The 17,128-nt window shown below is 44.0% G+C and overlaps 1 protein-coding gene across 1 annotated transcript; it reads left to right on the top strand.

The window, feature by feature from the left end:
• The first annotated feature begins 5,489 nt into the window (after nucleotides 1-5,489).
• On the top strand, nucleotides 5,490-14,511 carry ANKRD1 (ankyrin repeat domain 1). The gene is made up of 9 exons (XM_060033648.1): nucleotides 5,490-5,568; nucleotides 6,229-6,408; nucleotides 7,324-7,461; nucleotides 7,589-7,696; nucleotides 8,738-8,836; nucleotides 10,354-10,452; nucleotides 10,595-10,693; nucleotides 10,831-10,929; nucleotides 13,642-14,511. The coding sequence occupies exons 1-9, from the start codon at nucleotides 5,542-5,544 to the stop codon at nucleotides 13,750-13,752; spliced, it is 960 nt and encodes a 319-aa protein (XP_059889631.1). The 5' UTR covers nucleotides 5,490-5,541; the 3' UTR covers nucleotides 13,753-14,511.
• The last annotated feature ends 2,617 nt before the right edge of the window (nucleotides 14,512-17,128 follow it).

Consider the following 17,128-nt stretch of genomic DNA (forward strand, 5'->3'; position numbering starts at 1 on the left):
CCCTGGAGCGGTGTTCTCAATGCTGGGTGGAAATTAGAATCAACTGGAGAGTTTTTTTTTTTTTCCAAGATAATACCTGGATATTAAAGCAAAGATTCAGATTTCATTCACCTGGGTTGAGGTCAGGGCATCAGCACCTTTTAAAAGCTTCACAGACGATTCTAAGATACACCCAGCCTTGGAATCACGCCCTAGGAAAGGGCACTTCTGAGGTGCCCTAACTGGGAGGTTACACTTGCTGTGGTTAGTTGGCGTTTGAAAGATGCTAATAGGTTGCTCACACTCCAGAGTAGGTCACCCACTTTAACTATCTTTACCTCTAATTAGTATTAGCAGATTATTTGTTATTTAAGAAAGGAGGATTCAAGATATGTGGTTTGGCTAGAAAAGAATGTAAGACTCCTGCCAGTTGTCAACTAAATATTTAGCCTCACTATGTGTCAGGCACTTTGCTGTGCCCTTTAGAGTCCTAGGCCTATATTCAGTAATAGGAATTGGTCAGATCTTGTGTTGGGTCATCCACGAAAGGTTCTGTCATCTGATTAGACTAGAAAGTTAGCTGAAATCTACTGCTAGAATGCTTTCATTTGCCTCAAGTAAACTTTTTGCGCCAGGCACTGTCTTAGGATCTAAATGGCCAGGGGCTGCTTCATTGAGTTTACAGAACAGTCACGTGGCTGTGTGTACCTGTTGGCTGACATGAATCCATATGTGTGGTAGAATTTGGCTGGAGACACAATTTACATAATTTACAACAAGGCACCTGCTGCTGTAAGGTGTGGAAGAGAGACCTACAGCCTTCACCTACATCTACCAAAGGAGGCCGCCGATATCTGCAAAAAGGCAGCTTGTACTGGGTTGCTCACAGCAATGTGCATGCACTTTCTATACAGAGCCCTGGATACAGGAGGACTTTGGTCTTGACTCTGTCCCTTTTTTTTTTTTTTTTTTTTTTTTGCGGTACGCTCACTGTTGTGGCCTCTCCCGTTGTGGAGCACAGGCTCCGGACGCGCAGGCTCAGCCGCCATGGCTCACGGGCCCAGCCGCTCTGCGGCATGTGGGATCTTCCCGGCCCGGGGCACGAACCCGTGTCCCCTGCATCAGCAGGTGGACTCTCAACCACTGCGCCACCAAGGAAGCCCTTGACTCTGTCCTTTGAGAGGAGATAAAGGCAGATGCCACAACCCTGCTCAAAATGTCTCAGTACGTGCGGCTTTTCAAATGCAGGTGATGCCATCCCTGGTTGGCAGGGGAGGGGAAACAACCTTGAACCTCATTTGCTTCAGCCTTATGACCTCCCTTTGGTATTTCTGACTGTGTAACTGAGCCTTGGCTTCCTTGTAGGGATACTTGGGTTCCTAGTTGCACAAAGTCAGCTATTTCACTGAGCCAACAGTGGTGAGTAGCAGCTGGGACTGGGAAGGCAATTAGGAGGGATGGCAAAATGAGCAATTACAGGTGCAACAGCAGAACAATGTGGCTTCCAAGTCAGAATCTGGCTACAGTCCCCCAGGTCCTTCCTTTTAGTATCAAGGTGGGTGCTCTAAGGGCAAGGAGTATTAATAACAATAACATATTTGTGCTATAAAATACTTTGGATTGTAGCAAATAAAAGGACCATTTTGAAACACAGCCTGAATGTCCATAAATAGGAACATGGTTAAATAAGCAACGGTATGTCCACACAGAGAAATCCGTATAGTTGTTGAAGATAATGAAACAGACCTAACTGTGCTGTTAGAAGATGATCTCTAAGACAAGGATCAAGTGAAACAAATCAAGTACCGAATCAACACTCAGCAAGATTGCAATTAAGCAACTTTCTCTCTGTGTTGTTTTAATTTTCAACAACATATTTATATATTACTTACACAGTCAAGAAAATATAGTAAAAAGTCTGAGTAGAAGTATAATATCCTAAAATTTGGAAAGACAAAATTGTCTTTGGAGCTGAGCTGTGGCCCACGAACCCTGGTGGTGTCTGGGCATGTCTCTCAAACCCTGGGGGACAGCAATAGGTGCTTTAGGCCCTGCTTCTCTGCCTCTCACTTTCCTCACCTGTAAACAGGGTTATAAGTCTGGTCTTGTTGAAATGCATAAATCCTGAGGGGAGGGGAAAGGTTCGTCAGGTAACTCTGGCCAAGCTCAGGACTATTCCCCTGCTCATTCCAGCCATAGATAGTTGACACTGGGTTGCTAAATCATTCTAGAACCAACTTGCAGGTCTGTTGTCTTAATTCATCTTGGTAAGGAAAGGTTATGCCTAGTTTGAGGTTATGATCAAGCCAAATATACAAATTTCAGAACTTATCCCACTAGGGGAACTTTTATGGGAGGGAAGCTCCTGAAAAACAAGTGACAGAGAACTCTCCTCTAGTTGCAAAGTTTGGTTCTCAATTTTGATGAATAAGAATGATTTGAAAATACAGTTTTGTCTGATGTGTTGTTAGGGAGCTAAATGTATCTAGAATTTCTTTCTGAAGAGCAAAATCCTCTCATGTTTTATAATGACAAATTACGATTTTCCTCGTCTGAAGATACGCGAGGATCTGGCCAGCTGGCTCCTTCTCTAAGTTCTGCCCATTCCATCAACCCTTCCTCAAGCGTCATCCTCTGCAAAGTTTTAATACTTCTTGGACTCTCCTGCATACAACCAGTCAGGTTTGAGGGGATGATTACTTGACCAGAGGAAGGAATGGGCTTGGTGAGCCGTCCCACCCACTTTCACTTCCAGTTTTTGAGGTGATCTGAACACAGAAGAGCCCTTTAATCAGTTTTGGTTGGGCCCTGAGTGGGTCTAGGTATGAACCACCATGGGAAATCTGCTCTGGCCTCAGTGATTCTCTGCTTCTGATGGATGGAATCCAAACTCTTCAGCCTAGCATCCACCAACTGGCTGTGTGTCTGCAGCCAGTGACAACACATTTCTGTGCATCGGCATCCTCTCTGCAGAATGAAAGCACTGGTCTTGTTTGAACTCTGAGGGCACTAACAGCTCTGGGATTCTATATCCAAGATGCTTAAACAACACACAACCCTTCCCTCAAAGATATCTCCTAAGGCTCCCCTCAGTTTGGGTCAGGCCTGGAACAAAAAGGCATAACACAAATGGTAGGAAAACCTTAAATGGCCACTTCTTATTTAATGAGACCAATGAAAATGGTTATAGCTGTCTCCACCTCAAAGAAAATGCCAGGAAATTTCCTTAAGTAAAACCTTTTAGGATAGAACTTTAGGAGACCAGAATAGATAACAGGAGTTATTGCGAGGGTCCCTCTTTGCCAGCACTTTGGTTTTGGGGTGTGTGTGTCAATGTCTCATTCTGAAAGTTCCAGAAAAAACATCAGTTCAAGGGGGAAGAGATTGGCAGCCATGTTTGTTGTGTGGGCACGTTTAAGGGAGTGATAAACACAGGTCAACATAACATCCTAATGAACACACTTGTTCCATTCAGACTCTCACTCCCCCACTCCTTTCTTTTGTTAGACCTTCGCGGTCTCCTAGGAGTTTCGACTCGCCCAGGAAACAACAAGAGTCGGAAGCCGATGCAAAACGCAAGAGGTTTATTGAAGGCCGGTGCACCGGGGTTCCTTGATCCTCACGCAGGAGGTCGAAGAAGGAACCCCGGTTGGGCGCGAATATGCCAGTTTTATAGGTTCCCACTTCCCCGTATGTAAATTATAGATTTGGTTGTGTTTTCCTGCTGATTGGTCCCGGTTTAGGCTCGGACCAGAGAGGGAACTTGTCCCCAGCTTCCTGATTGGTCTTTGACAGACACCTTTTTTACATTTTGTTTATCTCCCTCCTTCTCGGAAGGGGGCCGGACATCCTGGAAATTCACCCATTGTCTAAGAAGCCCCTATTGTCTGGAGAGTTCTTAATCATTAGCTGGAACAATGTCCCTCGAGTCCCACACTTTTACTAAGAAAAATTAGGTTTTAAATGGCTTTGGAGATAGTAATCTCAGTTTCTCCTTGAACTGTAAAGAGACCTAAGTATTTTCACATAGTTAAACACCTCAGAGATGAGAAGCCAGAAACAGAGGTCTTTTCACCCCATCCCCAAGTAAAGCTCTTTGCTCCTCTTGCAACCTGTCTCAAGCATTCATGCATCAGAATTACCTGAGTGCTTTGAAAAATACAGATTCTTAGGACTCACCATAAATCAACTCAGAATGCCTGAGGTGGGGCCCAGGGATATGCATTTATTATTATTATTTTTTACTTACTAATTAACTTTATTTTTTTTCCAGGAATTTTAAATTTCCTTTTTTTTTTCACCACAACTCACCCACACACACTGTATTTTATTTTTACAAGACAAACAAACTGACACCACGCATTGTAAATGGATGACCGCAACAAAAGCAACAATGATTGCAATTACCAAACACGAAACACACTCATACTATGTCATAATATTGACATTCAGTCCAGGAATCCTCCACTGTAACAGCTCCTTTACTTTGCAGTGAAAATTGATTTGTATATTTTTTGCCTCTGTGTCCTTGTGGGATTTTTTTTTTTTAAAACGGAGAGTCACAAAAATTATAATCATCCTCATCAGTTCACTCAGTCCCATATAATTAATTTTTTTTATCTTGATCTTTTGTTAGCACTTTTATGAATTCATCAGTTTTCCATTGACCAGCTCCCACAGGTTAGTCTTTTATCCACAGCACCTGAGCACTCTGGCTCTATGACCTAATCAAGGTTATATTGTTACTAATAACCGGTCTCATATAACCTATCTTGGGACATTTTGGAAACTTTTTGAATAAAAATTGCTCCAGTAAGCATGCTGTTTAAGAAGACAGTAAGCATGTCATGTGCTAATTATGGCCTGTGACACCATAAAATAAAAGTGCATTACTGAATGCTTTCAATTTCTTATAATGATGGGAAGGTGGCATGTCATGGGGCCTTTTTAGCCCCAGACATCACTCCAGAGAATTCCAAACAGATATAGACAAGGGCAATTAGGACCCGGATCCTTTCCTCGCAGGCTGTTTACCCATGGGAATAGGATGTCCTGAAGCAACACTTCCCTCAAGTGACGTGTCGATAAGTCTGGTTATCAGAAAGATATTATTGGTGGTGTGATACGCAGGGCATTTACATTTTCTTGATAGGGTTAGTCATATGAAAGCTGACAAAGAAGGAAAAGGAGCAGTGGTGTGGTGCAATGTCAACAGACAGCTGTCCCCTGGCTTCCCGATAAATAGGATGACTTGCATTGCTGAGCGGTGTGGTCACTGCCAAAGGAATGGCCCTCTCACATTTCTTCCTGATTCACATATTCAGTGGGGTTACTTGTCATCCCCTCCCTCTCCTGCTTCCCAGACACTGAGTCTGGAATGAAACTTCACCTGCCTCTGAGCTGGCCCCGGGTGGGGGCAGGGGTGTTACTTGGGTTCCCAGGTTGGAAGATTAGCTCACCCGGCCCTAGCTATATAAGCTGATCAGAGCAAGGGGGCTCCCCAGGGCCGACTCAACGTTTCAACCCCCAGGAGGAAAACAGACAGAGGAACTTTAGGTCAACATGATGGTTCTGAAAGTAGAAGAGCTGGTATGTAAAGGACATTATTTCTACGAAGTGAAAAATGGGGCAGCCTTGATTTTTATTTGAAAATTGAAATGCCCTTTTCTTTCTTGCATAATGTGCTGGTACTCTGAAAATGTCATATATGGAAAATGGTTGGTTTATGTGATGAAATAAGTGAAACTGGAAAAAGAGAGCTGGCAGTAATGAATTCTCTACATATTTCCTATCTATTATCTTCTCCTTTGCTTTTATTACTAAAGTGTGTAATCATGTATAGTTATCAAAATGCCTTAGGGGAGAAGTTCTATTGCAGGAATATATGTCTGGAAACTATAACTCAAGGCAAGGGATCATCAACCTAAAATGAAAGAATTTTAAATAATCGGTGGGGATGCGGAGGACAGATTGTGATTTTCCTAGGAGAAATGTGATTAAGTAGATTAAAAGTAGATTTAAACATTTCAACCTAACCTAAACCTTGATTTAACCAAGAGAGGGGGACAAGCATCTGAAGGTTATCCTGGAACACTGCAGCAACTCGTTGCTGCCTGAGATAGGAGAATGTGCTGCAATGGAGGCCACTGTCAGCAGGGAGGGAGGGCTGGGGGCTGCCTGCAGCATCTTCTGTGGAGAATGACCCCAGGACAGGCCTGCTACTTCTGACCCTGCCATCTTCCCTTGTAGGTTACAGGGAAGAAGAATGGCAGTGGGGACGCTGGGGAGTTCCTTCCTGAGGATTTCAGAGATGGAGAGTATGAAGCTGCTGTCACTTTAGAGAAGCAAGACGACCTGAAAACACTTCCAGCCCACTCTGTGAGCCTGCGGGAGCAACAGTGGAAAACTGAGAAACAGCGAGAGGCAGAGGTAAGACCCTTCCATGAAATTCATGCGTGGGAGGTTGGGGACGGGGCAGAGGATGGAGGTGCCAGACAGGAAGGAGAAGAGAGAGAAACCAAACAAATGCAACCATTCCAAAGATGTTTCTTTACCAGATTCTAACCTATAAAGAGGCAACTTCTATGGGACAGGTTGCAGAAAATAATTCTTTGGCAAGACTATGACCTCTGGATTCCAAATCAATCACTGTATGTTCTGTGACTGTGTTTTGATTGAAAGACTTGGAAAGAGAAATGTGTCCAGTGAATTTCTGATGTCTTACACTGTCTGGTTAATCCCAAACAAGGGAGCCTTCTTTTTCTTAGTAATGTGGTTTGTGGTCCAAGGATCATTGTTTGACTGTGGCCGCTTTCTGTGTTGACAAAATGTGTTGCTGGGTGAATTTTCATTACTTACTAACCACAGATAAAACATGCATTTGTTAGCTGTAGTCCAGGATAGTCTATTTCATGAGCCCTGCTTAGTGGGCCACCTGAAAGACAATGGCATTGAAATTTTAGAGCTTAAAACTTATTAGTGGAGTCTTCTGGGTAAAAAAAAAAAAAAAATTCATGAGCATGATACAAAATTCTACAGAAATCTGGGGTTTGTTTATGGAAATAATTACAAAATCATCACTTAGAGACTAGATCCTATCTCCAGTGAAAAGCTGATGCTATGAGAAAGGAAAGTGAAGATGAAGGCAATTAGCGGAAAAATTTGACCCCTAAGTACTTGAATAAGAAATCACTAAATCCAAGTCAAAGACTTATTATAAATTTTTTATCTTTTTGCGCAAACTGTTCACGTACTTAGCTCAGACCTTGCAGATTCTGTTTTGACACAACCAGAATGCTTGTCAGTAGAACTCACTGTATTTTGAAACATGGATTTCTTTTTTAGCTCAAGAAGAAAAAACTAGAACAAAGATCAAAGCTTGAAAATTTAGAAGACCTTGAAATCATCATTCAACTGAAGAAAAGGAAAAAATACAGGAAAACTAAAGTTCCAGTTGTGAAGGAACCTGAACCCGAAATCATCGTAAGGGCTGCTTGGTTTTGCAGTATTACACCTCGGCATTAGGCTACAGGGGAATAAATATCTGTGGAGGGTGTGATTGAATGTTGGAAAACCCATGGTAACTCTCACACTGTTTTTTCGGCTTTAGACAGAACCTGTGGATGTGCCTAGTTTTCTGAAGGCTGCCCTGGAGAATAAACTGCCAGTAGTAGAAAAATTCTTGTCAGACAAGAACAATCCAGATGTCTGTGATGAGGTAAGGCTTATACAAAGCACTGCAAAATCCAGCTCATTAATTTCGTGTTTCTTATGCTTTGCTGCAGCCTTGCTAATCTAGTGCCAAAAATCAATCCACCTGAAACAGTCTCCCCAGCTGTTGCCACATATGCCAATAGCATAACAGGGGAGTGCAGTGGTCCAGAAAAAGAAAATGCTGGATCAGTGCTAGGGATTGCATTATTGTTTGCACTCTAATATACTTCTGACTGCTTTTTCAGCTTGTCTTTAATTTTTAGATCTTTGGGATAGACTCTTAATATGGCAGGACCAACGAGTCACCAATGGAGAAATATATTATTAGCATTATCTTTGATTGGACTCAAATACATCAGCTCCACACAGGGAATCTGTAGACTGGAGTTCAAGTGCTAGCTCTATCACTACTGGCCTATTGGATTTTTAGCAGCCAGTCTGCATTTTCTGGACCTCAGTTTCCTTATCTGAAAATAGAGGGCATTGGAGTGAAATGCCTAAAAGGTGTTCCAGCACGGTCTATTAATCCATTTATATGAAGCCATTTACCAGAAATCACTAACCCTTTTTGTATCCTTTCCCCCATGAATTGGAATAAGGAATCATTTCTGAAGTTGAATGAAAAATGTCTCCCATTTTCTTAAAAATGAATTGAATGCTTTTTGATATTCAACCTATCAACTGTCCCAGATGGAAGAAAACAGCCTGAACTGCATGGCAAATACTACAGACACCATGAAGGCACAAAATACAAGAAAGGGAAATGTCAGCATTTAGGTAGTTTTGAATCTTTAAGCCCATGTGCCTTGATGTAGACCTCGAAGCACTTAGAAATGTATGTTGCAGGAGGCGCAAATCTCAGTTGCAGAATAATTGTTGTAGACAACGAGTTTAGTAAATTTGACATTTCTAATTCATAAAGAAGCACTCAAGTTTCTATCAGCTAGGTCATCAGAGTCCCCAGCTTCATACTTCTTAGAAAGGATTTATGCTCATTTTTATATGCATCGCTCCCTCTCTCTTTCTTAAATCTCTATTTTGACAGTATAAACGGACAGCTCTTCATAGAGCATGCTTAGAAGGACATTTGGCAATTGTGGAGAAGTTAATAGAAGCTGGAGCCCAGATTGAATTCCGTGATATGGTAAATATATTTCTTTGTTTGGAAGTGAGCCAAAGTAAGTAGACTATATGAAACTTGAGAAAACCTACAATGGAAAAGGGGGCTGACTGTATTGAAAATTGATCTGCAAGAACTAGGCAGAAGTTCGTTTCTCCATACAAAGGGAAGTTGGGAGATGGGACTAGGTCATGTGGGAAGTATTTTCTACACATACTGAAAGGAGAGGAGTGTTCCAGGGAAACGAAGGAAGTGAGAGCTGCTGGACAGAATTCAATATCCTCATCGAAGACTTGGGTCATTATCAAGTCAGTAGCCTTACTGAGAAGTAACGCAGTCAACACTTGCCTTTCACCCTCCATGTCCTTCCACCATATGTGGCCGCCTGCTCCTGGCCCCTTGGCTGCCAACAGCATCTCAGAATTCTCTAGCTGCACACCTTATATGATAGATGCTGATTGCCATCTGTGAGATTTGGGGCTAGACTGCATACAAAATGAATTTCATCTACGGAAAGTAGCTGCTATTCAGACCTCAGTAATTCAACCACTGTGATTTCTACACAGACCGGTACACAGCATATTTTACGACCTGAAGATTGAGCTGGGAAAATGCTTTATTTAAATACAGCTCAATTTGACTTTTCAGCAAAGTGGAAAAGGGACTGGAAAAGTCCAAAGGAACTGGCCAAAATTGAACCCAAAAGACGTACACACAGAAAAACAAGAAAAGAAACAAAATATAAAGTTTGTATAGAAAGACACAAAAATTCACGAGCATGGGATTTGGAGGGCCAGGGATATACCAGACTTACTCCTATGAGTAAGCGCAGTGACCACGAGTGATGATGGTCAAGGTACAGAGGGTGTGCTGGCACAAATGGCAGGAGAGAACCAGCAAGGGATGAGGAAAAAACAACAGGGACAAGGGAGAGGTGTCAGATCCAGATGAACATCTTTTGGAAGGGACTACTTTTATTCTGCCAGAATTTTAAAATACATTTGTCTAGAACTTTTGAGTCTACCTGGCAAAAGCGGTTAAAAGTTCCAGGCAGACTGTGGGTTAGAATATCTCTTCTGCCACTTACTAGCTGTGTTTCCTTGGGCAAGAAACTTGAATATTTCGGAGCCTTGTTTTTCTCATCTGCAAAATGAGCACAGAATACCCACTTCATAATGTTGCTGGGAGCATCATTGTGTCTGAAGTACGCGGCACTATGTTGGCACGAGGAAATTCCCAATAAATTGCAGTTCTTATCCTCTTTTAAAAAGATTTATTAAGAACCTCCTAACGATGCAAACACGCACATAGATACATACACAGGAGCGCATACACTCACATTCACACACTTAAGAGTTTAGCCAAAACACTAGGCAAGAGCCTTCGACTACAATAGTTACAACTGGCAACCTAGACGAGGACAGCCCAGTGTCACCCACGGATGCCCTAGCAAACCTGGCGTTCCCGGGCTTTAGAAACGAAGTACTAATTCCTCTGTCTAGGTTCTTCTTTCACTAACTCCTTTTACCTTCCCGGTATAGCTTGAATCCACAGCCATTCACTGGGCAAGCCGCGGAGGAAACCTGGATGTCTTAAAACTGTTGCTGAACAAAGGAGCAAAAATCAGTGCGCGGGATAAGGTATTTCTCCTCCTCCTGTCCCCCTCCTTCTTCCCCTCCTCCACCCTGTCCCTCCTCCACTTCTCCCCTTCACACATGCCTTGGGGTCTGGGCAGCCTTTGTCCTCAAGCCCAGGGACACAGCAGACTCTTGCATTTTGCAGTTGCTCAGCACGGCGCTGCACGTGGCGGTGAGGACCGGCCACTACGAGTGCGCAGAGCATATCATCGCCTGCGAGGCGGAACTCAACGCCAAGGACCGAGTGAGTAGCCCGGCAGAGTTTGGCCTCCTAAAGCTTCACTCATTTACATATTTGGAATAACTGCCCCAGCCGGGCACCCTTGCGGGACCCACTTCCTGGCCTCAGGCTCACCTTGTCTGTTCACTCTGCTTCTCTAGGAAGGAGATACCCCCCTGCATGACGCCGTGAGGCTGAACCGGTACAAGATGATCAGACTCCTGATCATGTATGGCGCCGACCTCAACATCAAGAACTGTGTAAGTGCTCAAGCAAGGGGCCCTGCTTGCCAGCTTTCTAACGAACAGAAATATGGCTCACATACTTGAAAAGATTCTTACAACGGTAGTGTTGATATTTCAGGGGTCTCTTGTTGGTTTAAATGCCCCTGGTCATTCCCATAAGGACATTGCCGAGTTTGGCAAGGACTCAGATCACCTGGTCAGAGATGGGGAAGCCATCGTGACTGCTATGACCTCGGTGCCTGTAGTAATTCTTTAAAAATTTGGCCTTGAAGATAAAAGATGGCCAAACCGCCCACGCTTACAGACATAAGCACAGTCTGCCCTGGCCATCCCTGGCTGAGCAAGGTTTGGGGTAGTCAGGAATAAAGACACCCACCATTGCTGAAGTTGTCAAAAATTCCACAGTGGTCAATGCAACCAAGGGCCAAGGAACTCAAATTAATCAACATCTAATCCAAGTAATTCTGAATAGTCCTCCCCTCCTTACAGCAGCATGACAGGCTACCACTTTTTCCAGGGGGAGCCATGCTTTTGCCTTTTTTTTTTTTCTTTTTTTTTTTTTGCGGTACTCGGGCCTCTTACTGGTGCGGCCTCTCCCGTTGCGGAGCACAGGCTCCGGACGCGCAGGCTCAGCGGCCATGGCTCACGGGCCCAGCCGCTCCGCGGCACGTGGGATCTTCCTAGACCAGGGCACGAACCCGTGTCCCCTGCATCGGCAGGCAGACTCTCAACCACTGCGCCACCAGGGAAGCTCCATTGCCTATATTTTTGAGATAATTTCTGTTCATTCTCCTCTTTGGTTTATCTGCACATCCCTCAAAATACTTTCCTGTATTTAGGCCCTGAAAATGCTTGTATAAGTCCCCTTTATAAGTACGTATTAATTAAGCTTCATCTGTAAGCCAGGGAATGTAACCAAATTTTCCTCATGGTCCCAATTCCCACTCAAGCATCATCTAAGCTTTAAAAATATCACTGGGAGGGGGCTTCCCTGGTGGCGCAGTGGTTGAGAGTCCACCTGCCAATTCAGGGGACACGGGTTCGTGCCCCGGTCTGGGAAGATCCCACATGCCGTGGAGTGGCTGGATCCGTGAGCCATGGCTGCTGAGCCTGCGCGTCCGGAGCCTGTGCTCCACAACGGGAGAGGCCACAACAGTGAGAGGCCCGCGTACCGCAAAAAAATAAATAAATAAATAAATAAATAATTTAAACTATCAGAAAGAGTAGATTTAATGAAATCCCCAAGGCTGCAGAAAATATGATTTTTTTTCAGGCAGTGAGAGACACTACCTGCAGAGATAAATAGCGTACAGATTTGGGGAGACTGTGTAAGTAGCCAGGGAATCACGAGATAAATTTCAATACAGAGGAGTTCGATGAATTCATGAAAGAATAGCTCCAAATATACAAATAGTACTCAGGGCTCTGAATTATCAGTAAGACCCCAGCATAAAGGTTCTGGAACTGTTAATGTCACTGACCCAATGGATGGATGTTCCCAAAAAAGACCACTAAGCTATTGGACACCATCTTGAAGGGAACTGGAAACAATACATTACTGTATTGTTGTCCAAAACTCTGTCTTCGTGTTTGCTGATGAGTGTCCCTCAAGGTGCGATGCTACAAGGTGAGAAGGTCCAGAATGAAGGTTGCAGGGCCACTAACTCAAATCCGCACAGGTTCCAGGCAGATGGCATAGATGACTTACATGGTGGCTGCTGGTGCCATGCACACAGCTTACTTAAAGGTAGCAGCCCTTCCCCAACTCAGCCCATTGCTGCTCCGTGAAACCACGGGAATTGTGCTGCCAGGTCTCCCAGTTTTTTCACAGAGATCACAAATTCAGCTGGGAAATCTCTTAATTTCCAACTGTTGCCAATTAATTCCAGGTTTAAAAAAAAATCTAAGCTCTGTTTGGGCCAAAACAGGTCTCTAGCTTTATTTGCATCTCAAAGCTGCCAGTCTGCAGTCTCTGGGATAAAGAGAGACTTCTGAATGAATAGAGATGGAAAATTTTAGGACTTCTCAAATTTAAAGACAAGAGTTGAGAGATGACACAGTTTTAATTGTTGTAAATATCTTGAGATGTATGCTTAAGGTAAAAAATGTTTGGTCTCAAAAGTTATTTATTCATACATCATTGATATCATCTCCAAGAAAAATAAATTTCCTGGGAGAGACCAATGTAAGTTCTGAGCAGCTGTGAAAAATCTACCCCTTGGAGTGGTACTTGTGTACTTAAGCCAAGGTGTTGAAGCAGCTCATTCTCTACCAGTTTTTATCAATCAGGAATCATTTTCCAAATTGATAGGAAGTGGTTCTTGACCAAGAGGGATACTACTACCTCCCCACACCCATTTTGCAGGATACTGGGCAAGTATGGAGGCATTTTTTGAGTTTGAAAATGACTTGGCTTACTCTTGCTGTTTAGTGTCTAGGGACTGGGGATTTTTACCACCACCTGGGATATCCCACAGGAAAGAAAACCATTGCTAATCTGAAATGCCAAAAGCATTCCCGTGAGAAACAGTGAAGGGCTGGTTTGAATATAAACTGCAAATCACTCATAATGGAAAACATAAAACACTTCAATAACATACACCTATCCATTACCTCATTAAATACACACACACACACACACACACACACACACACACACACACACACGAGATGAATTTATAGACGCCTCCCCCCTGGAAGTCAAATTCCCTCCTCTATTTTGATTAGGCTGGGAAGACCCCGATAGATCTGGTGCTACAGTGGCAGAATGGAACCAAAGCAATATTTGACAGCCTCAAAGAGAACTCCTACAAAGCCTCTCGCATAGAGACATTCTGAGGAAAACGACGATAGAAGCTTCCATTGGCTGCTCTTCACCGCCCCGAAGAGCAACTCATCATGAAAACCAGCTTCTCTTTATCAACTGTTGTAAAGCGGCACCTAATTATGTTTTGAGAAAGCACAGGGACGTAGGTATTGACATTTCCCTTAGTGAAACCCACTCTATTTATTTGTATTTATTATTGTTTATTTATTTATTTACTGTGATACCACCGACATTCAGATCCTTTGTGGTCACCCATTTGGAGAACAAGCTTAGTTTCTATGGGATGCATCAGAGCCTCTTCCCATAGGTAGCCCTTAAACTGTGTTAACCAGAAGCGCTGTCAGTGCCAACTTACGTGTCACCTCGCTCATGGAAGATGTTTCTCATGGAAGATGTTTCAGGGTGTTTTTGAAAGACAAAGGGGATTATTGCAGCCTTCTTTTCTCCTGAATTTTTCATGCTGAAGTGTGAGGCCATGGAAAGCCTGTAGCGACAGGAAAGGAAACAGAATGAAAGTGATTCTGTGAGGACTGTAAAGCCCGCCATTCGACGCCTGGGCCTGGTCATTCTTACTAGGTCACACGCTGTACGTACCAAGGTAAAGAGAATGTCTTGAGTGTAAGTGGAAGGAGCGGGCCGCTGGGCCGTGCAGAACTGAATGAGTTCAAAAGAGATGAAAGTAACTGCGAATTGTAAATGTGTAAATGTATATTATGCTGTATGTATATTTTATGTTCATAATAAAAGCAAATCCTAACCCTCTTTCCTCCTTTCAGTGAGAATCATGCAAAAAGGCCATTTAGATGGGGTTTTCTTTGTCTTCCAAGCTTTTCATATTAGGAGTGTCCCGTAGAACCGCACCTCTCAGTATTTAACGTGTACACAGATCACCTGAGGATCTTGTTAAAATTCAGATTCCGATTCCTCCAGTGTGGGTGGGGCCTGAGATTCTGCACTTCCGACAAGCCCCCAGGCGATGCGGAAGTGGTGGTATAGCACAGCCACATTGAGCAGCACAGCTGTGAAAACCATAAAGATACCCAGGAGTTCAAGCTTTTTTGGCCCCAGTGATGGGGAGAAAGAGACCTCTGGTGGGCAAAATGATTACTGCAAGTTAAGGTGTTCCCTTAAGATGTTCCCCTGGGGCTTGACTAATCTGAGGATTAACAATTATTGTGCACACCCGCCGTAATGGCAAAGCCTGCCCACGAGAAAACACACCTGGCCAATGATTGCTGACCTCCAAGGGGAGCTACTTTGCCGCCACGTGCTGGGCCAGGTGCTATGACCTGTGATGAGAAAACCAAACTGTCCCCGTCCTGCCTTCCTGGAATAGATGAATATTAAAGAAATAATCACAGAAATAAATATACGGTAACAATCTGCAGTAAGTATATAAAGAAGTAAAAAGTACAGAGTGCTGAGAGTCTAAGCTGTGGAGGCCCGTCATTCGATGGGGAGGCCGCGGAGAGGGTTTCTACAAAGACTTCTTTGAGGTGGGAACCTTTCAGGGGAGTCTGAAGGATAAACTGGAGTTATTCAAGCACAGCGTTCAGGCAGCAGAGAGAACACAGAAAAGGGCAAGGTTATGGGAAAAGTATGAAGGCCAACGTGAAACACTCGCACTAGTACCCCTCCCATAAAACACCCCAGATAGGATAAAACTCATAACCTCTTTGCTATGCCTCTAACACTTTGAGAGGGCATGTAGGCACAGTCCGTACCCAGAAGATCCTCCAGTTAGCTGATCATGGAGTTGTGAGGATGGTTTGAAATGTTTTTGTACCTTTTCTATCTAGTCTCTGAACAATCTGTAGAGTCCACCTCCTGGGGGCGTCAGGAGCTTCATTCTCTCTGCTATCTCCCTCTCAATCCCCTTCTGCCACCCCCTGCTCTCCCTTGAGGGTCCTGGCTCTAACCCGTCAGATCCTTAAGGCTTGGGGGTCCTTCCATTTCTTCCAAGTAAAGCACCTACAACATAGGCAGCATCTCCACTGCTGCAATGATGTCTCCCACAGCATAGCTTGGGTGTGTTATTATTTACGTGGCTAAGTTTTCTCTTGATGTCTTCCTCAAATTCCCCTCCCCACAAGAGCTGGAAGCTAAAGGAGAGAAGGAAGTAAGGGGTTAAAACACTTTTGTGTTGCTGTATATAAAGATTTGCACTAGTACAGAGGAGGGGGCATGAGAATCAACATGGAATAAGTCCCATTATAACAAGGCCAACTCAGTGACCTTTGCTAATGGAAAAGATAAACACTTCAGGCAAAATCTTCAAGTTTCTGTCATACTGGCAGTCAACATTTTTTTTTTTTTTTTCGGTACATGGGCCTCTCACTGTTGCGGCCTCTCCTGTTGCAGAGCACAGGTTCCGGACGCGCAGGCTCAGCGGCCTTGGCTCACGGGCCCAGCCGCTCCGCGGCATGTGGGATCTTCCCGGACCGGGGCACGAACCCGTGTCCCCTGCATTGGCAGGCAGACTCTCAACCACTGCGCCACCAGGGAAGGCCCTGGCGGTCACCTTTTATAAGCTCCCTGTCTTCCCACCTAAGCCAGCTCCCACCTAAGCCAGACCCACAGTCTGCGTCTTGTGTCCTTTTACCAGTGAAGGGAATGTCCCACTGGCCGATGGAGACTCTTGGAAGTTGTTCTAGACTTTCCCTTTGCCTCATCCCTCGTTCAACCAACCACCAAGACTTCTTACCAAGCATACTACCTAAGGGGTGCTGTAATCTGTCCACTTCCTCTCATCCTAGGGGCCACTCCCCTAGTTCAGATCACCACAGCAGCTCCCAGATTACTCAAACGCCCTCAGCTCACTTCCCTCCAGTCTGTTCCTCAAGTTGCAGCCAGGGTGATTTTTCTAAAATGCAAATATGATCAAGTCATTCTCCACTTCAAAATTTTTCAGTGGCTGCCCACTTCTCTCAGGATGAAATAAAAGTGCCTTAACGTTTTCTAAAACTCTTGAAATCTGGCTGCCGTTAACTCTTTATTCTCATCTATTTCTCATTACTTTCCTAGCTAAACAGCAAATTTCAACTCTACTGAATTTTCAGTTTCTTAAAAAATCCAGGCACTAGCTTTTGTTCTCATATATTGTGCCAACTCCCTGGAAGGCTCTTCTTCCCACCCCACTGCATCATTTCTCCTCATTCCTCCCCTTCAGGGTAGCTGTATGTCCTCCAGGAAGCCATCCTTAACTCTTACTGAGACTTCGTTAGTCTCAAGTGTGTTCCTGCTGTACTTTTTTTCTCCATGTCATAACATCTGTCATACTGCCTTTATCCCCCAAATGAAAAAATTTCCTCTCCCCTTGAACAAGCAATACATGCTCGTTAAGTATTAAGCCAATTATAGAAATGAATGAAGAAAGCAAACATCACC

The sequence above is a fragment of the Delphinus delphis genome, chromosome 16 (genome assembly GCF_949987515.2).
Source record: "Delphinus delphis chromosome 16, mDelDel1.2, whole genome shotgun sequence".
NCBI lineage: Eukaryota > Metazoa > Chordata > Mammalia > Artiodactyla > Delphinidae > Delphinus > Delphinus delphis.

Coding starts and splice junctions, on each gene's coding strand:
- ANKRD1 (XM_060033648.1), top strand. CDS start 5,542: ATGATGGTTCTGAAAGTAGAAGAGCTG. Junction 10,453..10,594: donor AAATCAGTGCGCGGGATAAG/GTATTTCTCCTC, acceptor TGCATTTTGCAG/TTGCTCAGCACGGCGCTGCA. Junction 10,930..13,641: donor ACCTCAACATCAAGAACTGT/GTAAGTGCTCAA, acceptor TATTTTGATTAG/GCTGGGAAGACCCCGATAGA.